We start from the raw sequence: 25156 nt of genomic DNA, 5'->3' as shown, positions 1-25156 counted from the left end.
GTCAAAGTTGAATACAATGATTTAATCGTCAGCTAAGATGTGTTTTATTATTCAGGTTCATGCTATAAGTTTACCACCCCTACAATTAAATAGTTTCAATAAATATTATGCGACTACAACGATTCGCCCCTCTAGGGTCTGTTCTATCTGTGCTTACATAAGCCCCATACATTATACATATTATAGACGCTAACATCATCGGGGCGCATTGTGCTATGGATAATAATGTTAATTATGCCAAATGCTCAATGAACAATCTCTTTTGTTTGCCAATTTGGTTTGTGGCTTTTGATGTGACTTTGCGGAAATGCTCGGCGACACTTTGGACACTCATTTGCTTAACGACGACGACAGTTTAAATCTCTCTGACTTTGATATGTAAAACATAATCGGTTCATGTCGTGGCCCTGACTTCACACAGCTCTTAACCTGTTAACAATCGATTAGCCACAACACAAACTCTGAGTACGAGTCTCTTATTCTATTCTTGCTTTTGTCCTTCATTCGCTGAGTTCTTTCGCCTTTTAATACCCTGGCTTCATTACGATAACCTGAACGGAAACATTGCAACTCATTAGCCTATTTGATTGATAGATGAATTAGGTAACTTTCATGCATTCCATAAAGAATTAAGGAACTACAAGTTTTCTATCTGAAATAATGAAGAATTGCCACAATTTCTGGTGAAATTTATTGACAGTATCCGAATTTGACTCTTATCGTTAGCCTTAAACTAAACTTCTTATCTCTTGAAGAATTTTTCGCTCATTATCCCAATTGATTAGCTGCTGAATTTTCTCTGACTCAATGATAACTTATCGAGAATAACTGTTTGTTTACATTGAAGATGATTAAGTAAAGCAAATTCTATTTCATATATACATATTCTATAATATGTAATATATATGTACATATGTAATCTTGTAGATAAGTCAACTATTGTGTTCTTCGACTTGTAAAATGATTTATGTGTGGCGGAAATTTACGAAGAGTGAGATCATCTTTCTTTATTGTTGTTCTTTATTCTTGTTCATCATTTGTCTACTGTCATCATTTAACGAGTACCTTAATTCTTCTATTTTTCCTTCTCCATTTTATCCAACTTATCCATTAAGTTCTCAATCAATTCATTATCAAGATTTCATTCAAACATTAAGAAATGCTCTCTCTTCTGTTGGTTTTATCTACCAATTATTACTTGTTGTTTCTCCCATTCCCGTTCTTTGGCAAACCAGTTGGAATCAAAAAAAATATTCCAGCAAATTATTCGCAAATATCACAACAATTTTATTCATTTGAGTTTTTTTTTTGTTTCTTAAATATATATACGAAATATGTACACAATAACATTTCGTTAGAGAGAAGCTTAGAACGCTAGAATTAAGAATACTTTGCAACAACATTTAGAAAGAGTCGAGCCCTGTTTTTTCTAGCAATGCCACGCCAGAAAGATGGCCAAAAGCAGCGCCAGACTCCAGTTAAGAGTTGAGGCTGAATTGGTTTCCATGCTCTCCGCAGGAAGACGAGCGGCGACGACAAGCTGCTCATCGTTCAGGGTGGGACGATAGCTCCAGTCGATGGAGTTAGTCTTGCAGATATTAGAAAAGACTCTCGCCGAGATCTTGGGAGTGCGTGTGCGATTCGGTGAGTTAAAGTCAACGTGGTAGAGACCAAACTTCTCGGTGTATCCCGCCTTCCACTCGTAACTGTCCATGAGACTCCAGGCAATGTAGCCACTAACATTGGCGCCATCCTCCATGGCATCCAGCACCGCTGACAAGTACAAATTGTAGTAATCCACACGAGCATAATCCTCCAGTCCACCACGATCACTGACACCGTTCTCCGTGACAATGATCTCGGGTCCATTGTATTCGCGATGTATCCACATCAGCAGATTGTACATACCCTTGGGATAGACCTATTTTGCAAAAGTAAAAAGAGAGTTGAAACTTGAGCATCTTTTTTTTTAGGGGGGAAGTTCATTGAACTCCGTTCACCTGTCTGCTGTTTGCTACCCTGGTGGTGGAAAAGCAATTACCCTTGCCTCCCTGGAGGCGAGTCAACCCCCAATTTAATCTTGGCTAAGTAGTTTGCTCTCCCCCTGAGCAGAAACACCTTGTCATTATTCACTTATTCTGCTGGGTTCGACATAAATCCAATTGTGGTTGGGTAATCGCCCTCAGCCACTCGAGCATTAGCTCATCTCATCTAATTAGCGAGTCCACTCGTGACCGCATGCTCCTCTAGAGCTCCACCCCCCACAGCAAAGCTAGACAACAATCTTCTTTTGACCACTTATAATGCTATAAATAGAAGCTGCTGCAACTTATGCTAGAGCTTACCTTAAGCCAAACAGATCCGGAGCCGGGCCAGTCCACACCAGCTTGACTCTCAACGACGCCCATGTCGTGATTGAACGATGGTATGGGGAACTTGCCGGTGTTATTGTGACCATTCGAGTTGACCAGATTGCTGGTGTACGAGTTGATGCCAAAGAAGTCCGAGGTGCCCTTGATGCGATGTATCTCCTCCATGGTGAATTCGGGCAACCTAGAGCGTGCACCGAATCCCTGTTGCTTGCTGAGGTTCCTAATGCGTTCGATCATTACCTTTGGATAGTTGCCGTGCTTCGAGAAGATGGGATGTCCAAACCAGCCGACATAAAACTGCATGGCACGCTCGGAAGCCTCACGATCCTCGGCCGAATCAGGATCTCTGGGCTCTGGCCAGGAGGTGTCCAGCGTAATGCCCATGCGACCACCCTGACGCTGCTGGAACTCATTGCGGTACATGTGCACGACCTCAGCATGCGCCTTGAGCAGATTGTGACCACAGAGGTAGGCAGGAATGCCAGGGAAGTTGTAGGAAGGTGCCATGTAGTCGACTCCATAGCCATGTTCACACACATGCCACGGCTCATTGATGGTGGTCCAGATCTTGACACGATCTCCGTACATCTCGAGCACCAAGCGAGCATAGTCCTGGAAGACGGGTATGATCTCGGGATTGGTCCAGCCACCAAGTTCCTGCAGACGTTGGGGCAACTCCCAGTGATAGATGGTCACCATGGGCGTGATGTTGTAGCGCAGCAATTCATCGATCAGATTGCTATAGTACTTGATGCCTGCGGTGCTCACTTGATTCATGTAGCCACCAGGCATAATCCTAGGCCAGGAGAGGGAGAAACGATACGAGGTCACATGCAATTCCCTCACCATTTGGACATCGCGACGCCACTGCAATTTGAATGGGAATTGAGAATCGAAATCGAGATCAGTTATTGAAATCAATTAGTCAAATGTTAGTTAGGTAGTGGTGAGTGGAATGCGAAGTATTTCCAAAAAAATAAAACCAGTTGTCCGTTGTCAGTAGTTACAAGTGTGTGCGACACATGCCACAATGCCACAAAGTAGGTAGGTACTACTCGCATTTAGTGGCATTCAGTGTCAGTTACTGGCTTTGGATATGGCTAATTGTGTATGAGTGTGCCTTGTTGCATTGAGACAACAATTCGACACGCCAATCGACCGACTGTTGGCCTACGACTTGGCACTAACTCTTAATTCTGACATGTTAGAAGGGGGAGGGGGCGTCCACCTTTTAACTCGATACGATATTGGATCTCATTTGTTTAAAAAAAAAAAACTGCGCTACACCTGCGGACATGTTGGCGTATTATGTCACGCCATTGCGATCACACTTGACTTCTCAATTGTTATGCTAAATCAATTAATCAACAATTAAATATTAGTTAGCCGTGTTATGTTATTGTCGATGACATTGCGGCGAAAGATTAATGGAACATCGATAAGAAGTGCTAAGAACAAATGCAAGTTAATAAACACTAATGTCATAATTTGAAGGCTGAAAAATAGACTGAGAGATACTATATGCGTGGGATATTACAACATCGAGAAGTACTAATCAAAATGCATTTTCAACTGCTGTTCAAGGGAACGTGATAAGATTTAAAGTAATGATGTTTTTGGAATTTTATCTTTTATCTTATCTCCCTCTAAATTGCTTTCTTCAAGTCTGAGCAAAATTAACATCTTTTAGATAAAACTTAAACGTCACTTGTTAGCAACTTTGTAGCTAATTGAATCGATTTATTCACTGAGTTTATTGAGTCCAATTGAAGTATGAAATATAGAAGACAGAATAATTGCCTAGGCGATTAGCATAAAGTTGTCAAAATGCTATGTATATGTTTTATTGCTACTAGTTTGTGTATTCGACGACAAAGTTGAAAAATCCGAAAATTGCTTACAAATCGATTTCCATATATTTGCATATAAGTATTTCGATATGAAATCTGCGACTGTTGTTTTTGTGAGAAAACGCATAAATCTGAAATAGACACCTGTTCTCAGCAGGTGACTAAACTAAACGAACTTTCAGTAAGAATTTTCAAATAAATTAAACCAATGATTAATGGGTCAAATTAATAGGTTTTAATAGGTTTGTTTTAAGTAGGAAAGTGCCAAGTGGGCGTTTGCCACTGCAGCACGTCAGTGTAATAATAGGCCTAGTTATATTACGTGTTTAACATTTTTGCAATTACGTGAATAATTACTTTTATATGGCGAATAAATCAGTGAGTTTGCATACCTGATGATAACTATCGGCTGAGATATCGCCATTGGATTGATCGACAATCTTTTCGGGATTCTTGTGTGTCAGATAATCCCAAATGGATTCCCCTTTGTCATCCGCATTCCAACCGCCTTCGATTTGATACGAGGACGAACCGACGCCCCACAGAAAATCGTTGGGAAAATGACGAACGCTGCTCGACGGTTTGCCAGGGACACTATAGAAAAACAAATTCAAGGATAATTAATGTTAGATGGTTATTATGTTATCTTATTATCTATCAAGTTCAACATTTGGCAATAGTTTGGCCACGAATTTTGTCCAATGTTGACTATAATGTGGTGTTAATTATTGACATGTGCTTGACTATATTACTTATTTGTAAGATAGCTAAAGAAAAAACCTGCTTAAAAACGTACAAAAATGTCAAATTAAACAGAATCAATTAAAAACGGAATTATTATTAAACCAAAAGTTTAGCCACTAAAAAAATCTTGAATAAAATGTGAAGTATAATTATTAAATTTAAGTTAATCAACTTAAAATGTTTTGACAGACAAAATATGAATATATTTTATAAATACATATTTAAAATTAAATTGACTGTCGTTATGCTTGTCACTAGTTTATTTGTCACTTCTACTAGTCAGAAAAAAACCAGATGTTGAATTTGTAAACAAATCAATATAAATAACATGCGGACAACTTTTGCTTAAATTTAATATTTTACAATTACACTTAACGATGATGTTACTGATGAGCAGCTGTACGTGTTATTAAGAATATTTATTTCGTTAGTGATCTAAAGATAAGTATCGTGTTTTTGGCCAGGCACTGTCAGGGTCAACAGCTGCGAAAGAGGACACAGGTTCAGGAGGTCAGACCGAAATGTCAATAAACAATTCGACGCCTGCAGTCAAACTTTGTCATCTCAAGGCAATTAGCCTGTCTCTCAACTGTCTGTCTATTTATTTGAATATGTTTTCTACTTTGTTGCACTTACGTTGCAGCAGCACAGCACAGCGACAGCAGCGATATTTTTATTAACACTTGCCACATTTTTATTAAAATATAATTATTTGTTTCTATTTCACTTGAATATCCTTTTTTTGGCACGACACTTAATCCTTTTTGGGTGCGAATAACTTTGCCAACGAGTAACTTCAACGATTTCCGTTGACTTGAGTTCGTTGGGAACTTTATCGCGTAAATGGAATGAGTTGACGTGAAGTGTTGAAGTTTTGCGAGCGTTTTGTAGCTCGCCGCGAAACGCTTGCAACTGAACGGTCCCGCTTTTATATCCTATCGTTTTAAAGCGTTCCGTTGTCGACGCGTCGATCGCTTGTCGATCTCAATGAGAACGAGCCAAAAACTCGACGAGCGAACGAGTTTCTGTGCTCAGCCCGAGCGACAGGTGTGCGCTGAACTCAGTTGCTATTGTTGTTTTTTTTATTTATTATTATTTTTGTTTTTCGTTTTTTTGATGCCATTTTGCCGGTTGGGCTCGTGGTTGGTGCGAGATGCGAGAAATCCCCGTTATGACTTGATTCACGCATTGGACACCGATCGAGAGTTACGTTTGAAATTGGAAATCTTTGAACTTGTCATCATCTGGTTTTTCGTCTGATCGTCGCGTGTAGGGAAACCATTTAAGTGTAGCTCATAATAAATACAATTAGAAATTTATTAATTTATTGAAATGCAATGCTGGGATTTCATGCCCCATAGAACACACTATTTGAATATACAATCAATTCCACTTAATATTCAAATAAACTTTTTCACAACTATCGCGGTTTTCTCCCATGTTTAGGCAAAACGAAAACAAACTCTGTTTAAACAAGTGATAAGACCTAAGATACACGCGAGAGCGAGAGAAACATGCTCCAAATGCAATTCAATCAAGCAATTTCCTCACCACAAAAAAAAAAAAAGATAACGAAAGAGCCGAGAATTTGTTTTTATCAGTTACAAGAGCAAAAGTACAAAAATATCAATTCGATTAAATTGAACAGACTGCTGCTCATATTTACACATTCATCTGAATTTCCTAGCTCATAACCCGTTCTTCTGGGCATTTCCCGAACGCAGAAACACTTAAAATAAAAATGCCTTTTAAAGTTTTGTGTGTTCTTGTCTTTGTGACCACAAAATATCGCACTTCTCTTGTGGCTTTATACATCCGCAATTTATTTTTGGTTTTAATTAATTCTTTGCTCTTGAGGTAACTGGATCAATGCGAAGTTAATGGTCGGCATTTCTTTTGACACGCCCATTATGGGCGCAGCCAAGACAGAGCCAAAATTATTCGATAAAATTAATATCTGAACCAGAGGAAGTGCGTATTCGACTAGAATATCGAACTCATATATATTTGAATTTCTCCGATTTGCATAAAATGTTAATTATATTGTTTCTTTTGAATTTGCTAATTAAGCTAGGCAACTTCACTGAGAGAGACAGACAGTGGCGTTTTGCATTTAACCGGTTTTTGTATGTTGACCGACAATTTTTAAACTACTTAAATTATTGACGTCGCTGACTTTTGTGGTTTTTTTTGCTCACGTGGAAACGTACCAGCTCCAAATGAATCATAATATTGGCAAAAAGAGGCAGCAAAAAATAAAAACAGAATTTATTACGATTTATGCACGCATCAACGCAGCGAAAGACGTCAACGCGATCGTCAAGCTGTATAAAATCCCCCAGGAATTTAGCATATTAACTAATATCATCTGTATTTCCGTTGAAAATTGTTTTATTGCTGGTTTATTTCTATTGATTGATTAACTACAAATAGACATGCTAATTAATGGCTTTGTACTTTTTCTATAAATATTAATCTCAGTAATTTACGTATTTTGTTAATTTGAAATTGATTTTCAATTCAAATATGCGCGGTTAAACTGATAGCACACAGCAAACTTATTGTTATCGAACAAAGGCATCGTGATATTAATCGATGCTGACGCTGTGTTTTGGTATCGGCAAACGTATCGATGCCAGGTATCGGAAAAACGTAAACATTTTGCAACACGTGCGCGGCGTTTTACAAACTTGTGATACAAAATGGAATTATTTACAGTGAATCGGTAATAAATTCAATTACAAGTGATTGTCTTTATATTAAATTTTAAATATTACGTTTCCAGTTACACGGAGGATCACAAAAAATCCAAAGGCAGCGGCGAGGCTGCAAACGAAGATGCCATTCTGCAAAAGTTGCTGCAGAAAGCTGAGAAGCGCAAAAGAAAACACAAAAGCAGCGAGCCAGAGAAACCACAGGAATCTGTTGAAGATATTAAAGAACCTGAAGCAAAGGAAGACACTACACAAGATGAAGTCGCAACAGAACCTACAGAAGAAACAGCACCCACGGAAGAAGTGGATTCCAATGATTTCCAAGTTATTGGCTCCACAGCCAAGAAGCAAAAAGTGGAAATGGTTCTTCCCGCTTGGCTGGCACATCCCACCATCATTGAAGGCGGCAACCTGATACCAGATGGCGATGCTGAAGCAGCTGGTGATGATGAAGCGTCTATCAAACAGCTGTCATATTTAGAGAAGTCCACATTGAGAGCGCTAAAGCAAATGAAAATCAAGCGACTGTTTCCTGTGCAACGCGCGGTCATTCCATGGGTGCTGGAGGCGCAATCCAAACCAGAACCATTCCGGCCACGCGACATTTGCGTCTCGGCACCCACGGGTAGCGGAAAGACCTTGGCCTTTGCCATTCCCATTGTCCAGATGCTGGCGAATCGTGTAGAGTGCAAAGTGCGTGCTTTGGTTGTGCTGCCTGTGGCTGAGTTGGCACTGCAGGTGTTTAAAGTGTTCAGTGTGCTGTGCAGCCACACGGAACTGCAAGTGTGTTTGCTTTCCAAGCAGCATCGTCTGGAGGATGAGCAGAAAAAGATGGTGGAGCAGTACAAAGGTTCCTACTACTCCAAAGTGGATATTGTCGTGACCACACCAGGTAAGCAATATACACACGCTCTTTTAAACTTCTGATTAATCTTGGAATATGCTTCTCAGGTCGTTTGGTCGATCATCTGCATGCTACGAAGGGATTCTGCTTAAAATCACTGCAGTTTCTGGTCATCGATGAGGCAGATCGCATTATGGACGCAGTCTTTCAAAACTGGTTGTATCACTTGGACTCACATGTGCGCAGCACAGCGGATCAACTGCTGGCGGGTGTGCAGGCTCCACTGTGCTACCAGGAGTTACTCGATAGCTATGGCAAGCAACCGCATAAGCTGCTCTTCTCGGCCACACTCTCGCAAGATCCCGAGAAGTTGCAGAATTTGCGTCTGTTCCAACCCAAGCTCTTCACCACAGTCTTGACGTTGCCCAAACTACAGCCCAAGCTGGAGAATGGTGAGCAGACCGAACAGGATGTGCAACAGAGCGCCAACCAGTTTATTGGCAAATACACAACGCCCGCTGAACTAACGGAGCTGCATTGCCTCACAGAGATGCGTTATAAACCACTTACGCTGTATGCACTGGTTCAACAATATGGCTGGAAGAGATTCTTGTGTTTCACCAACAGTGCAGACACCGCCGATCGTCTGGGCTTTGTGCTGAGCAGTCTTTTCAAAGACACTTCGATTCATGTCGCCGAATTGTCGTCCAAGATGTCTGCGCACAACCGCAAGCTTAGACTTTCACAATTTATGCGTGGTGGAATAAATGGTTTGATCTGTTCAGATGCATTGGCGCGTGGTATTGATGTGCCCAACGTGGACATTGTGGTGTCCTATGATGCGCCGCGTCACATCAAGACCTACATCCACCGCGTGGGTCGCACAGCTCGTGCTGGACAAAAGGGAACAGCGGTCACGCTGCTCACCGACCAGGATCAGCAGCAATTCAAGAAAATGCTGAACGAGGTGGGCAAATCGTTGGGTGACGAAATTACCACTTCACCAGATCTTGAACTGCAACATGCCGGCATTTACAAGACAGCGCTGGAAGGCTTGCGTCGACGCCAGGAGAACCAAAAGAAGGATCAGCGCGTGGAGAAGATTCGCAAGTCCCGCAAAGCCAATCTGCATAAGCAGGCAGGTGGTGCTGATGGTTTGACACTCATGGAGAAGCTGCAATTAAAGGCGATTGATGATCTAGCAGACGAGAAGCCGAAAGAGGAGCCAAAGCAGCCTAAGCCGAAGGCCAAAAAGGTGCAAAAGCGCAAAATACGCAACTGATGAGATTGGATCACCAGTTGAAATGTTGAATATAGCTATGAAATATATACATATTTTTATTGATTATGTTTTATGTACATATACAAGATGTGGTTTTTCTTATCACTCAAAGCGGGTGAATTCCCGCACTCGGGTAGATCACCGAAATTGCAATAAGAAATAAGAAGACAGCAAGTCGACTTCGGGATGCGCTGCTTTTGAGCTTTTTGAGAAAAGATTAAAGTTTCTTATAGAAAAGGTTTACTTGGACATAATTATATATTATAATAATGGCTTTCTTAAAATCAAGATTCATAAAATAAGAATATTTTAGAGTATTATTGAGCAAGTTAAAGTAATTATGGTTACGTGCATTCGATTTCAATGACTTAAGTAAATTTTCTAAACTTATAAATCTCCGAAACTTAAAAAGAAACTAACTGGATTGTTGGTTGATATCATGTTAATTTCATACTTTATGTCTTCTACTGTATATTGTAAATATTGCAGCACTCCTTAATAGCAAACTTGTCATATATGTGTATTTCTAAAGAATTGCCAAGTTCTCTATTAGTGGTAAGTAACTTGATCTACTCTACCTTTCGCACACACCTTATCGGGTATTTAAACAGTGCTTTCGTTGAGTATAATTTTAAAGACAAACAGTCAACGATGAACACAGCATCTCTCAAGTTTCTGGCGATTCTCGTCGTCTGCGCAATCGGTAATTAATCACAGATTCAGCGAGATTCGTAAGCGTTCGCTCAGCTAATTAGCTTATCTCATTACAGCGCTGCCCTCTGTGACTTTGGCGCTAACGATTCAGCCCCGCAGCAGCTGGGGAGCAGCAAGTGCGCGATCCCCCTCGCGCATCAATGGCGCCGTGGAGTATGTGATCATCCATCACTCGGACAATCCCAATGGCTGCAGTACGTCAGCGCAGTGTCAGCGTCTGATCAAGAACATACAGTCAGATCACAAGGGCAGACGTAGCTTTAGCGATATTGGCTACAATTTCATTGTGGCCGGCGATGGCAACGTATACGAGGGACGTGGCTTTGGACTCCAAGGTTCACATGCTCCGATGTACAATCGTCGCAGTATTGGCATCGTTTTTCTGGGTAACTTTGAGAACAGCACGCCGTCGGCTCAAATGCTGCAGAATGCCAAGGATCTGATTGAGCTGGCCAAGCAAGGCGGACACCTGAAAAACGATTACACACTGTTGGGTCATCGTCAGACAAAGGCAACCAGTTGCCCTGGCACAGCGCTCTACAATGAGATCAAAACGTGGCCACGCTGGAAGCAGATTTAAGACTACAATTTAAATAAATACTCAATATATATTAGCTAATTAGCATTATTAATGATTAGAAATGCAGAAGGCAAAAGGGTCTTGCGTCAGTTTGCCAAGCTTAGCTCTGCCCTTGAGCTGCAATGCGTCCAAATGCGGGCAGAAACCAAAGAAGGATTGTACGCCAAACTGGGCAACTGCATTTGTTAGGCAAATCAAGCTGTTGCATCGATATAAAAGCTGAGACACTGTTAATGCATGGCACAGTGCACAGCCTGCTCTCTCCACTGCCTAATCCTCTCCAGATTCGCTCAATATGAAGCTTGTAAGTTTAACTTATTCAATAATCTTATACAAGTTCTAAAAGAGACTTTCTTTTTCAGCTACTGCTCTGCTGTCTGCTTCTAGCTGTCACGCTGTGCCGCTCCAGCGTTATTCCCACCGTGCCAGTGGCTGCTCCTGTGCCTGTGCCTGGAGTGCTGCCTGTGCCAACCAGTCATCAATTTGTGACACGCCACTATAATGGTCTCTATGTGCCAACGACGACGACTTCGACTGCTTGGCCAGCTTGGTCAACGTATCCCACAACATACTACAAATATGGTGGCGGATATCCAACTTATACCTATCCCTATAGCTATTCCTATGGTTACTATCCCGGATACAACTATGGCTATGGCTACAAGAGCAGCTGGTAATGAGGAATTATTAATACTTGTCAATATATGTATTTGTATTATACTCCAGTTTATTGTGATAAGCATGATTACCTAAACCAAATATCAACTTTAACCCTGAAAAAATGTATTAAAATGAAAAGTATTTTTTAAATAAACCACTTATTTGATTTAAAAACAGTATTAGACTACTTAAAATACAAAAATATATTACAAAAAATATATAAAAGGATAATATAAATGGATTTTATCTATTGATTAATTCCATATCTTTCACATGAACAATTTGTATCGTTGTTATTAAAATTATTTGCACTGTGTTGAAGATGGAAATAATATTAAAACTAAAATATTTTAAAGATGGTAAAAGAAGATATTTAGCTGCAGTCTAAACAGGTATAAAAACAAGTTCTATTTAATTTTATTAATATATCAAAATTTATAATTTTATATGATATTTGCATTGAAATTATTGAACTAAAATAAACTATTATCTACAATATGTCATACCCATTAATTGTCTAAGATCAGAAGAAGAAGGAACCTGTTGGAGGAGCCGCAGCAATGAAACGCGCTGGTTGGCCAAAGCGATTGGCAGCTGGAAAACCAAAGAGAGCAGGAAAAGCAGCCAATCCCGAAGGAGTTGCAACTAGTCGAGCCGGCGGAGCTTGTGGTCCAAAAGCAGCATTGAACTGATTAAAGTAATCAAGTCGCTGGCTGCTGGAGATGGCCAACGGAGGAGCAGTTGCAGCCACAGCTGGCAGATTGGCATAGGTCAGAGGAGCCACGTTCGTAGGGAACAAAGCTGGTTGAGCTGCCACACAGGCCACCAAAGCAAAAAAGGCAAGCTAAGGATGAAGGAGGACAGGATTTAAATAAGATCTTCAACTGATTGCGAAATTACCCACAATTTGCTGCATCTTGAACGGATTTGAAGTTGTTGCTTGAGGTTTGAAGGCGTCTGCTGAATATGTCTGCAACTATCAATGCATTTGTCTTTTATAGCATTTGTGGCACTTGGCAACATGAATGTGTCACGCATTTGGATGCACAATTAGCCAAATTGCATAGTGGAAAGGTAATTTGCATAAGATTTGGATTGGATTTGGATAGATAAATGATATAGTTACGACATCAGTGAAGGTACTTTTGGGGCTGAAGACAAGTGTTAAAAAAATCTTCAAATGGAATTAAATCATAATGGTTTACATCCTAAATTTATATGGAACTACAGATTATGTAAGAATAGATTACAGTTTAATAAAGCAGATTGATTATAAATTCCATCAAAGAAATGAATTAGTTTATATTATTTTTGGATCATTTTCCACTTCAGTAAATAAAAAGTTTATGTTCTTCATGAATTTTCTTTTAACTAGAAAATTCTGAAAGTATTTAAAGAGTTATTTAAAAAAAAAAGTAGCACGAAGTAAATAAAAAGTTTATATTCTGTAAAAAATTTGATGAATTTTCTTTGACCTACAAAATTCTGAAATTTAAAGAAGTTGTAGAAATAAAAGACGTTCAAAATTTATATGTTCGCTTCACGTTTTAATCGATAGAACAAATATCATAATAACTATCGTATTCATATTCATATTCGTGTTCGTATTCATTTTCGTTAAATATATATATATTCGTATAAATTACATATAGAATATGCATCTCAGTAATTTAATATATATTTATAGCTGCTGCTGGGTTAGTTAATCATCCGTGTTGCGTTACCTGTTGATCGATCGTTCTCAGTTGTTTTGTTTTCTATTCATATTCATAATCATTTAATTTGTTTGTTCGTTTTACTTTGTATTAGGCTGTTACGATATTACGACTATGGCTGTATATTTAGTTACAATAATAATAATAATAATAATAGTAATTATAATAATAATAATAAACTTTAGGCTAGTTAGATATATGTGTATGTAAGTATTACGAGTATGTAGTATATGCACTTTGGATAGTGATATCATCGCGTTTATGATCAATGACAGTTCTTGATATTATATATTAATGATAATGATGATACAATTACATCTTTTGTATGTATGTTAACACTAAGCTAGACGACATTTAGCATAGGCATTAATTAGTTGCTTTCAGTTACGTTTACGAGGATGAGTATTTTCTTTTTTTTTTCTTTGATTTGGAATTTTATCGGATTTCTCTCGGTCGTGTGTTGAACTTTAACAAAAACTTAACTTAACTTTTATTGTTTAATTGGTTGGTTAGTTTCTCAATTTCTTGTTTTTGCAAATCTCTCACGCTATTTACACAAAATTGGACTTCAATATTTGCTAGTAACATTTTACGTGTGGCGCAGATCGAATGGAATCGCAACAAAGGTCGAAGGTCGGTCTATGGGATTTCACATAAAATCACAGTCTATTGAGTAAAAAAATTTGGATATTACTAGTTGGATTCTCATACGGAATATGGCAATTTGATTTGACTAGACGAACGGAGAGACAATTGTTGCGGGGATGATGGAGAATAGATGTACCAACTAAGCTAAAATATCAGAGAGTGTTCAGGGAGATCATCTACCACAATACATCGTAGTTGTAGACATGCTCCGAGGAGGCAATAATCAGACACTTGACAATCTCGTCCAGAGTGCGCTTCAGTTTCCATTTGCGAGGCTTCCGCAGCAGCTGCAATGGCTTCAGACGCATGCGGCTCTTGGGTTTGTCAGCAGCCTCATGCCAGGGACTGGTCGAGGTGGACTTGGTCGACACCGTCGCTGGCAGCATCGGAACATTGCAGTAGTCGTGCTGCTGCAACTGCTGCAGAGTTTGCAGTCGCTGCTCCTGATAGTAATGGTTGAGATTGGTCAAGTAGAAGAGGTCGCTGTCGTTGAGCACATCGATCTCGGCATAGTTGCCGCCATCCACATCGCTCTCCGGCTGCTGCTGCTGACGACCGCTGCTGTTGGAGGATGCCTTGGCAAAGAGTTGGTCAAATCACATGTTTTCATCGAACTTGGCAAAGTTGTTGTCCTCGTTCCACTGAAACTTGTTGGCATCCGCATCGCCATCGACATCACCTCCAACGCCATCGTGTGCGTCCTCATCCTTGCCGCCATGAGGCTGCTCGTCTGGTGACTTGAAGAACTCATCATCCTCGAAGGGATCTTCCTGCTTCTTGGCAAATATATTCACCGATTCGGATTTCTTAATGAGTTCCTGACGTTGCTGCAGTTTGCTGCTGCGCATGTTCTGCTTGCGACTCGATGTTGAGGGCGCTGCTGGCGAGGATTGCTCTTTGTCAAAGTCGAATGAAGCCTTGGCAAAGTCATCCTCGAAGGCAGCATCATCAAATTGCGACACCTTTACATTGTCATCGAAGCGCAGCTTCTGTGTAATCGGTGGCGTCGAAGTCGGCGGCGTCTCCAGCTCAAAGTTGTCGCGTTGCTGCTGCTGCTGCAGTTGCTGTTGCTGCAGCTTCTCGCGCTCCGAGAAATCGTTGGAGAAGCGAAAAAGTGACTTCGAACCAACTGTGCTGCTGGCCGAGATCAGACCAGCGGGCGTGGAATTACAACTGGAGGCGGTGCCAGCTGGCGCTGGTGGCGGTGAACTCTGATTAAAGTCCGACTCGAAACCATCATCGAAATTGAATTTACCGCCAACGCCAGCGGAGGATTCGCCACCACTCATCATGACAGCCGTGCTGCTGGCATTTGAACGTGGCGTGGGCGTCTGTTCGTAGCTGTCAACAAAGCCATAGTCACTATTGACGCCACCACCATTTCCTCCTCCACGCGCTCGATTCTGGCCAGGCAGCTTAGCTAGTGAAGGCGCATGACGCTCCAGCTGTCGTCGCTCCGTCTCCAGCATGCGCTGATGCATCTCGTGGCGACGACGATTCAATCGCTCGAATTTATCCTCATCGGTGGGCGGCTCATCGTCCACATAGTCCTCATCATCGTCGTCGTCGTTGCGACCGCAGCTAATGTAGTCGTAGTTATCCCTGACGCCTCGTCCACTGCCATAACGCACACCCACCGAGGCGAGATCCTTGGCGCTCCTGGCGCGAGTTTTCTTTCGGAATCTGCAATCGATTTGGGATTGATTAGTGAATTGAACTCCTCTTTTAGGTCTCTCTACTCACCTGCGATCCTTTTCGCCATCGGAAGGCGTCTGTGCCAAAGCTGCAGCTCGTCTACTCTCGGCCAGCCGACGCTCCGTTTCCGCTGCGCTCGCAGGTCGTTTCCATGATTTTTGGCCAGGCAAAGCGGGTTCTAAAAGTAGCAGTATTAATAAGAATCTCTTCTTGTGAAGTCTTTAACTTACCCTCCCCATCCCAGGGACTGGAGCCACTGCTTTTTCTTAAACGTTGTGGCGCACCGGGCACCACATCGCCGCCCAGCTGACTGGGTCGCTGCAGACTTCGCTGCCTTTGGAAATCTTGCTCCGAATCCTGTTCGTAGTCAATGTCGCCGGTGACCCGCAGCTTGGCTGAGGACGTCGCCGGTTTGCGCAGTGAGCGCGTCTTCAGCTCGCGATCGCGTTCACGATAATCATCTCGGCTATCCAGACTACCGTAGACGTCACCGCCGCTGCCAAAGCTGCGTCTTCGTCGCGACGAGCTCTCAAACGATTCAACGCTCTCGCGATCAAAGGACTTGCGCTCTCTTTCACGCTCCCGCTCGCGATCCCTGTCGCGTTCATAGAGATATTCGGGTCGCGCTTTGTAGCCCATGGGCGAGCGTCGCTCGTCGTAGACGTTCTCGTAGTCAAAGTCGTAGCCAGGACGTTCATAGTTACGCTCGCGATACTCACGCTCGCGGTACTTGGAGCGTTCCCTTTCGCGTTCCCGATCCCGGGGCAGCGGCTGTCCGCGCTTGTCGTACATGGGTGCTGGCGGACCATAACTAGAGCGTTCGTAGGCGCTGCGCTCAAAGGAACGTGCCCGAACACCCTGCTCGATCTCCTGTGGCGACCAGGTGTGATGTGCCGGATGATGGTACCAACTGGGCGAGTCTGCAAAATGCGAAAAATTAAGTAAATTAAGTGTTTAACTTGAAGAGTAATTCCAGACCGCTTACCTAAATCAAAGTTGTCGCGACTGCGTGAAAGTCCTTGCTTAAATTTGCGCTGTGGCTGCTCCCGATCGCGACGTGCACAAAACTCCGCATCGTAACTGCAAATTAAAAGGGATTAGTTTTGAATTGTGATTAATCACTTAAGCAACTTACTCGTAATCTTCGTCACAGGAGTTGAGTCGTCGTGCATGCCGCATGTAGTAACCATGTGCAGGGGGATGTGGTGGCAACTGCGAGGGCGGTGGCAAGCCACGTCGTTGTTGCTTCAGATACTCTGGGGTGTCGTCGTCCCAGGGGCTGAGATCACGTGAGGACGATGACGTCTGCTGTCGCTCCTTCTTCGCCCAGCGTCTTTGCTGCTGCTGCTTCGACCAGCCGCCGCCATCATCGCGTGGATCCGAACTGCAGGGTGACTCCGCAGTGTCTTGCTGCGAAGTGTTGGAGGCAGGCGGCGGCGGCAGCGTGAGCCTGGCCTTGCCCTTGCCAATGCTGCCTGCTGTGCCGACCTTGGGCGAGTCAAAGGTGGCCCAGGAAGGCTTCTCCCGATCGCGTTCGCTTTGAATCTGCTTGGTCGCTGTATCGATCAGCTGAGACACGGCCGACAGCTGTGATGGCACCGGTGAGACACCAGCAGCATTAAGTATTGGCGCTGGCGACTTCTGCAGCGGAATGGGCGAAGTGCTCACATCGTTAAACTGCGAAGGAGTGTGCAGACTATGCGGCGGACCGCGTGAGGGAGCCGCTGAGGAGGTGGCGGGAGAGATGCGATCCCTGGAGTCCAGCGACAGATTGGAGATGGCGCGCTGCATTAGCTCATCGATTTCGATGTCATCTCGTCCAGCGCCGGCGACTACACAGCTCGGGCCGCTGACCACAGTCAAGAACTTGTTGTCCTGCTTTGGCGGCAGCTGTTCCTCCGTCTTGAACTCTGGTTTATCGGCGCTCGTGGACAGCTTTTCGTACTGATCTTGTGCGCTTACTGGCTCCGCATCTTTCTCGTTGCTGTCCATGCTGCTCTCACCGCCAGCGTCCTCATCATCATCGTCATCGTCGTCCGCCACAGTGAGTGCTGAAGAGGAGGGTTCTGCGGGCAAACCTCGACTGTCCACGAGACCACGTCTATCGTGACCGCTGTCCATGATTTGGCGTATGTCCTGATCTTCGTTGAACTCATCGCTGAATAAGTCCTGCAGCAAATCCTTTTCAGGCACCGCTGGTGCTGCACTTGGCGGCGGTTTGACGAACAGATTTTCCACCAGAATGATATCACGCAATGCGGCATAGCGATCCTTGGCCTGGGCCACCACTTCGGTGATCTTAGTGTCTATTTTGGGTGGCGGCTGCTCCAGTTCCAGCTCAATTACATCTAATTCCAGCTGCGGTTGCTGTTGCTGCTGCTGGTGTTGCTGTTGCTGGTGCTGCTGTTGCTCCTGCTGCACCTCATCCACCGGTGGTGGCGTTAAATCGCCCATCAGATCGGTTTCCTGTTGCTGCTGCTGCAGCTCCTGATCGATAATCTCACGGAAGACCGCATACCGATCTGCCGATGGCACTGCTGGAGCTGCCAGTGTAGGTGCTTCATTGAAGTTGGCAAAGTTGGCCACAAATGCCTCTTGTGCTAAATCCTCACCGAAGGTGTCATCGAACTTGGCCACAAACGACGTCTGCTGATCAAAGTTCACCTTGAACACAGCCGATGTGGAGGATGAGTTGGCAACTGGAGCTTGGCCAGGTGATGGTAATGGAACTGCAGCGGGACTAGCTCGTGATTTGGGCTGTTCCGCGTTGTTCGATGACTGCAAATACTCGGACAGGTAGGCGGTGAGTTGGACAAGCGTCATGGTGCTCAGCTTGCTGGCAGGCACGTTCAGCTTCACCGCCAACTCGTCCATGCCCAGCGTGAGGAGCTGCGTTAGCGTAATATCCGGTGCCAGCGCCGCTGCTGCCGACTCCTTGGCCTGGGCAGCCTGTGCCGCCTGCAGAATTTCCGCTTTGTTCTCGTAAATATCCTGCGGGCGACCCAAGGACGCCTGACGCTGGGGTCGCGCTCGACTGCTGCCCGTTTGTGTTGGCGGCGGCAATAATGGCGGTGGCGTGCCGCCTAACGGCGCCAAATAATCATCCTCGGTGTGTCCTGGCTTTCGAGGTCTGCCTGGACCCGGGAAATTGCCATCGGAACGTCCGACGCGTCGGGAGGGCAACGGAATGGGCGGTGCATCAACGCTGCGTCGCATTTGATTGCTGGCATGATTCAAGTACTCGTACCGTCCCACAGGTGGCGCAGCAGCTGGTGTGGGTCGTATCACCAGATCACTGAATTGTTTCTTTGGCGGCAGCGGTGGCGGTTCCGCATATGGAGTGGAGTCCGGACGTGGAGGTGGCTCCGGTGCTGCTTCGTTTTCGCTGAGCGAGTCGCTCTCCTGCAAGCGTCTCATGTTGACGCTGGAGCCAACGCTGCCGGAGGAGTCACCGCGCTTGGAGAAACGCGCCTGGCCAAAGAGATGCGGCATCTTCTTGTTGCTGATGCTCGAGATGACATCGAGAGGGCCGCCCACATTGACTACGCTGGCCACAGGTGTCGGACGATGTCGCACGCTACTGTTGAGAGACTGCGGCACCGGAGCAGGTTCCAAGCGTGAGATGTCCGCCTGCCAGCCTTCCTGTTGCTGCTGCTGCTGCTCGGGTGGCAGCTGCACTTGGAGTGGTCCATTAAACACATTGGAAGTTCCTGCATTGGTCGCTTGCGGCGTGTCGAACTCGAAGGCGTCCAGCTTGGCAAAGAGATCGCCCTCCTGGAAGGGATCCGGATCGCTCTTCTTGCGCGTCGGCGAAAACGGATCCGTGTCGCGGGGCAACAGCACGGGATTGCTGGCATCCTGATGTTCCTCCAGTGTGGTGGTGTTCTCTGTGGTATAATAGTTGACTTGTGGATTAATTGGCTTGGCGTTACGCAGCATTAGCTTTAGCTTGGCAGCCGAGAAGTCATCGACTTGAGTCGCTGCGAATGCGTTTTGGGTCTGGGTTTGAGAGTGGGACTGGGATTGGGAGTGAGCTTGGTGCTGGCTGCTGAGGGGAGTGGGACTAAGCTGGGAACGGGAGCTGTTTGTTAGTAGCAGATGTTGACCAAAGCTGGCGGTGGTTATTAGTGGGTTAGTTGTGGTCGCTGCGTTGTTGTGGCTGCAACTGGCCGCGTTTCCTGCGCAAGTGGTGCAAGTGCAAATGTTAGCCGTGTTAGTAGTTATGGCCATCAGTGTTAAATGGTCAATACCTGTTGCTGCTGCTGCTGCTGCCGCTGCTGCAGTGTTAGTAGTTATTGCTGTGGTGCCGATGTGATTGCCATTGTTACCATTGCTGTTGCTGTTGTTGGCATCCTCGAAGAGCGAACTCTCCTTGCCCCCCACGAGAAAGTCATCGAAAGTTTCGCCCTGACTGGAGCCGAGCTCCTTGAGCAGCTTCTTTGGCGGATTCTTAAGCTCTTGGAAGAAGTATTTCTTATCGACATACGGCCGAGTGCGGCCAATACCCAAAGGATCCAGATCTGTAAACGCATCTAGCGAAACAGTCAACGGAAACCACAAAGGGATGAGAATGATACCATAGTTAAAAAGAAACTTGCGTCAGTCGGAAAACTCAATTTTGAAAATCAGACTCAACGAAAAGAAAACTAAATCAAAGGCAAATCAACACGAAAAGAGATGAAACCCAAAAGAGTAAACAACAACAAAAGAAACAGCAAATGGCTAGGTTAAGTGTTTGGTTAGTAAGATGTGCAAAAATATGTGGAAATACTTTGTGTAACACGCCAAAAAGAACTGCAGCACGATGTGAATTTCTAACACTTGACAATCTAGAAGTCAGAGTTGAAGATCTCACCATTAAGATCCTAAGCTACATAAAGCTTTCATAGATTAAGACTCTCCATTTAAACGAGCCTTGAAAGAAACGTCAAATAAAGCCAAAAGAAGCTCGTACGTTCCTAAACTCTCCAAGCCTTTCGTTTGACGAATAAATAAATAAAGTCAAGCTTCAAGAACTAGATCTAAATCCCCAGTTACTATTGCAAATCTAAATTTACATTTTAACTTTTAATAAGTGAATGAAACCTAGAAGACCTTTCAGTCCACTCACTGCTAAACGCAGCCTCAACTATTAACATTTCTCTGCTAAGCAACTTACATAACGTAGTTAACTAATCTAAATGCCATAACATTAACTGTTACCTAACTATTCGTAGTAGTTGCAATTTACATGAAATGATCTCACTGTATAGATTTTCTGTGCCAATAAATAATTGTTACTAACTGCGGATTTTAACTACTAAAATCGATGTTTATTGAGTTTTTCTAACTTTGTTGTCAACACATTGAAATCGAGTATATATGCCAACGAAGTGCAAATGCTCTAACTATTTGATATATAGATTTATGTTCAAAAACTGGGAATCCGCATTATTCTAAAATAGTATCTTAAAACACAGTTTCAAATATACAGCAAAACAAGTCCTATTTTTTCGAATCACTAATAAATTAAGACATTCAATCAGTAAAGGCAACAGATACAGAATTCCAGGAAATAAGAATAAATCCTAAGCTCATATTAGGAATTTAACCTTAACTCTTCACATAACATTCCTCTCATGCTTAACATCCTGTTCCTTTGCTTAACATTTCACTGCTAAACAGCTGTTGCCACTGTTCTTAACATGACTCTGCTAAGTGTGATACATATCATTTCAATCGAGTGTTTTCAAGTGAATTGGTCAATGACTCTTTGGCTCTATAAATACTAAATCAAATAATAAGAGACTATACTATCAACTTGCCTTATGCAAATAGTAGTTACACTTGGTTGATTTACAGAGTGCGAATGCGTTCAATTGAGCTCAACTCATGACGCCCCAATCCCATTTTACATTCTTCTCCCCCAACCACTCTCACTTTTGCCCTTTTGGCATCCATCGTGAATAGCTGCTCTCTTCTGCGTGTGTGTGTGTGCTTATGGAGCAATAATTTCTTTGTGCGCAACTTACCCGACATGACCGCCGTCGTCGTCGTCGTCATCGTTGTTCCTCCCTCCCCCGCCGCTGTCGCTGTCTCCGCTGTGAGACTGCCCAGAGCACTTAACCCCACCTCGATGCTGTTGCTTGTGGAAGCTGCAACGGGCGGCTGTTCGCTGATTTGTTGCGTGGGCGTTGCCGAAGATTCGCGTGCGGCAAGCGGCGCAATCGGCAGATTACCGAGCACAGCTGCCGCCGACATGGGCGTGGGCGTTGCTGACACCTTGGTGGTATCGAAGACATCGTGCTGCTGCTGCAGATCATGCAGCCAGCTGTCGTCGTCGTTGTTGTCCGCCTGCAGCGTGGCCGGTGAACCGCTGACACCGCCAGCTGGCGACAACAGCGTGGACATGGCATCCAGGGCGGAGGCAACCGCTTGATTCTCGGGCGTTTTGCTCGTTTGCTTGTGACGCGTGCGTCCCGATTCGGGAGGCGGTGGCAAAATGTTGTACGATGGCACATAGATGAACGAATCCCCAAAGGGATCATCCTCGCTGGCAGACTTGGCCAATCCCATGCCCAGACCCTGTTGTGTGGAGTTCGGTTCATTGGGTGTGATGCGTTCCATTTGACTGATGCCGCGCTGCAGCGAGGTCAGCTCCTGCTCCAGATCCACCAGATCGGCGACAGACTCCGGAGAAATCTGCACGAAAAAAGGTAAATTAGTTAAAGATTGATATGGATAATGACAGACTTACCTCCTTGGCTGCTGCGCCTGCTGTCTTGGCCACATCTAGATTGACGCCCAGTCGGGTTAAGCTAACCCCATTGGAGGCAGCGCCTCCGCCCAGCATGCTGAGACTGGCAGCATGTGCGGCAGCGGAGGAGCTGCTGCTGCCGCCCGCTGCCAACTCGCTGTGGCCACTCTTCAAGGAGGACAAGTTGGCCAGCTGGCTGGCATGATCGTGCAGGGCTTTGCCTTGAATCTGCTGGCGTGCCATTTCAATCTCCTTCTTCTTCAGCTCGAAGACCACCTGGAAGAGATCACGCATAGCGAGCACCACCTGGCTGGCCGCCTTATCCGTCTTGATGCCAAAGAACCGATGTCCGCTGTCCGGCGACCCAAAAATATATCCAAATGCCCGGGAATCCGTCATGTCCTGGGCTATGAAGGAGATCTTGTGCACCGGATGATGATACAATGAATCGCTGGTCTTCTCGTCGCGTAAACGCAACCCATCGATGGTCACATGAATGATGATGCGTTGCTTGTGCTCGCCGGCAGCCCGTATGGCCATCTTGAGATCCTGCAGTGCCTCCTGGCACATGCGATCGCCGCGTGCTTCGCCCACCTCCAAGATACCAATTAACTTGGCCTTGAACTGCACGCCATCGCCAAAGAAACGTCCGGGATCATTGCGATCTGCACAAAATAGATATATGTAAACATTAGTGTGAGTGTGTGTGTGTGGCTGGAAAATGCCAGAGATTCTTTTTATTTGTGGTTGTTGTCTAACGTTTTGCGTAATTTGTTTCCTCTGCGCCGCCAATGCCGAATGTTTGCGCTAGCGAGAGATTAGAGGATCCCTGTAGCTTCGATACCAGCGACTTGACCATCTTTGTTTTTTTTTTATTTGTTCGCAATTTATCTTAGCACATTTGTATCTGTATCTGAATCTGTTGACTGCTTATATGCTTATGTGTGTGTGTGTGTGTGTGTATCTGTGTGACATTCAGCGCGTTTCCATTGCACACACAATGCGCACAATATAACAAATAAAAACGATTTTCGCGACGTATTTTGTGTGTTGTAGTTTTAAATTAAAAAGGCAAACAACAACAACGAAAAACACAACTCGGCGAATAAAACAACAACACACGCGAGGAGAGAAAACAACGCAGCTAAAGCAACCGCTGCGATGCGCGCTCAGGCAATGAATGAGTGACGACAGCGACAACGGCTGCGATGCTGTTGCTGCGCCCTCTGGCTGTGGGAGTGGGCAACACAACAAAACAAACAGAGACAGACGCACATACACATACGCATACATAGCCACTGGAATTTCACTACAATTCTATGCAAAAAAAAACAATTATTTGTTTGCGAGAGCGGGAAAAGTAAGCAACCGAACGAAAGAGAGAGAGAGTGGCAGAGAGCGCGCGTCCGCGTTTTTGTTTGTGCTAAAATCCTAAGGCAGCTGCACCACCTGCCGTCTACGACAAGCGGCAGTAGCAGCGACGCCGGCGCAGCAGCTGTCGACTAAGCTGTCTCGGTACGATCAGACACAGGGTGTCATGCACACCTGGACCAGGTACATAGCTGTTATCGATAACTGAAGTTTTTCGTTTTGCACTTTGTTTTTCACTTATTATTAAGAATTTACTTGAATTTATTTGAATTTTTGGCACTTACATTTGCAGGGACTCGTTTTCTTGCGCAGCGTCTGCATGGTGGCTACAATGAACTGGTTGGCATTCGTATTACGTCTAATGGCGGCGGTTTTGCTGCTGCTTCCTTAGGGCAGCGCTACACAGGGGCGGGGGGTAGTTTTTGTTTTTGTATAGTGCACGGGGGTGGGTGGCAGTAGATTATTTACGCCATGCACTGTTGTCCTGGTTCGCTGACTTTTGACATTTAGAGTGTAGTATCGTTGTATCTTTGCTTATGCTTTTTGCTTATCCTTTGTTTCGGCAACTCTTCCTACTCCTTATTAGTTGGCTACACCCCTTTTGTCTCTTCTTGTTCTTGTTGTTGTTTTTGTTGTGCTCGCCGGCATCACAAAATACTCACGCCGCAATTATCGATTTTTCAATCGGTCGGCTTGCCTACTTTTCGGCTTCTTAAAGAGCATAAAACGACGCCTTTAAATATGCAGCATTTATTACGTCTCAAGTTTGAATAATCAATAAGCCAAGTGCATTTTTATTCTTATGAAACAATTTGTTAATATAAGTTGTAGCTGTAGTTTTATCGAGTTGTTTTACTGTAGACTTGTTATGCAAATCACTCGTAGAACTTTGTTTTCCTCAACTACGAATTCGTTGTAGACAATCGGGTTTTCTTCTTTATACACACGCAGCGAGGTTTGGCGAAAAACGGATTTATTGAACGTTATTTCTATTTGCTACTGGAAGTAACCTTTGCGCACTAAACTTATAATCGATTATATCATTGATTTAATTAATTGTGCTATTTTAATGCTTTTCTTCATACTTTTTATATCCGCCCTAGAGGTGGAAAGATGCAAACTTTTGCATACGTTGATTTGTAATAGCAAAGATTTACGTTGTTTTACATTTATTTAATTTATTTATTATTTTGGATTGTTTATTAAATAAATTCCACTTTTAGGATGTGTT

The 25156-nt window shown here is 44.0% G+C and overlaps 6 protein-coding genes across 6 annotated transcripts; 3 read left to right on the top strand and 3 right to left on the bottom strand.

Moving 5' to 3' along the window:
* Positions 1-1263: 1263 nt before the first annotated feature.
* Positions 1264-5884, bottom strand: LOC132791305 (myrosinase 1). The gene is made up of 4 exons (XM_060800177.1): positions 5603-5884; positions 4615-4816; positions 2346-3239; positions 1264-1921 (listed from the first exon to the last, which is right to left on the bottom strand). The coding sequence occupies exons 1-4, from the start codon at positions 5656-5658 to the stop codon at positions 1430-1432; spliced, it is 1644 nt and encodes a 547-aa protein (XP_060656160.1). The 5' UTR covers positions 5659-5884; the 3' UTR covers positions 1264-1429.
* A 1696-nt stretch (positions 5885-7580) lies between these two features.
* LOC132791540 (probable ATP-dependent RNA helicase Dbp73D) lies at positions 7581-9872 on the top strand. The gene is made up of 3 exons (XM_060800502.1): positions 7581-7691; positions 7752-8572; positions 8632-9872. Exons 1-3 carry the CDS (start codon positions 7669-7671, stop codon positions 9804-9806), a joined length of 2019 nt encoding a protein of 672 aa, XP_060656485.1. The 5' UTR covers positions 7581-7668; the 3' UTR covers positions 9807-9872.
* Positions 9873-10417: 545 nt separating this feature from the next.
* LOC132789563 (peptidoglycan-recognition protein SB1) lies at positions 10418-11134 on the top strand. Its single transcript, XM_060797648.1, has 2 exons — positions 10418-10509; positions 10577-11134. The coding sequence occupies exons 1-2, from the start codon at positions 10458-10460 to the stop codon at positions 11098-11100; spliced, it is 576 nt and encodes a 191-aa protein (XP_060653631.1). The 5' UTR covers positions 10418-10457; the 3' UTR covers positions 11101-11134.
* A 120-nt stretch (positions 11135-11254) lies between these two features.
* Positions 11255-11872, top strand: LOC132789564 (uncharacterized). The gene is made up of 2 exons (XM_060797649.1): positions 11255-11404; positions 11463-11872. Exons 1-2 carry the CDS (start codon positions 11396-11398, stop codon positions 11775-11777), a joined length of 324 nt encoding a protein of 107 aa, XP_060653632.1. The 5' UTR covers positions 11255-11395; the 3' UTR covers positions 11778-11872.
* A 411-nt stretch (positions 11873-12283) lies between these two features.
* Positions 12284-14509, bottom strand: LOC132788303 (uncharacterized). The gene is made up of 2 exons (XM_060795636.1): positions 14312-14509; positions 12284-12604 (listed from the first exon to the last, which is right to left on the bottom strand). The coding sequence occupies exons 1-2, from the start codon at positions 14507-14509 to the stop codon at positions 12284-12286; spliced, it is 519 nt and encodes a 172-aa protein (XP_060651619.1).
* Positions 13299-23736, bottom strand: LOC132789129 (protein disabled). The gene is made up of 9 exons (XM_060796912.1): positions 23314-23736; positions 22555-23219; positions 21830-22499; positions 20069-20350; positions 16954-19996; positions 16804-16898; positions 16049-16738; positions 15867-15996; positions 13299-15806 (listed from the first exon to the last, which is right to left on the bottom strand). Exons 1-9 carry the CDS (start codon positions 23411-23413, stop codon positions 14720-14722), a joined length of 6762 nt encoding a protein of 2253 aa, XP_060652895.1. The 5' UTR covers positions 23414-23736; the 3' UTR covers positions 13299-14719.
* Positions 23737-25156: the final 1420 nt, after the last annotated feature.

This window comes from Drosophila nasuta, chromosome 3 (genome assembly GCF_023558535.2).
Source record: "Drosophila nasuta strain 15112-1781.00 chromosome 3, ASM2355853v1, whole genome shotgun sequence".
In the NCBI taxonomy this organism is placed as follows: Eukaryota; Metazoa; Arthropoda; class Insecta; order Diptera; family Drosophilidae; genus Drosophila; species Drosophila nasuta.
The sequence above is the reverse complement of the archived record's forward strand: the minus strand, read 5'-3'. Positions and strand labels throughout refer to the sequence as shown.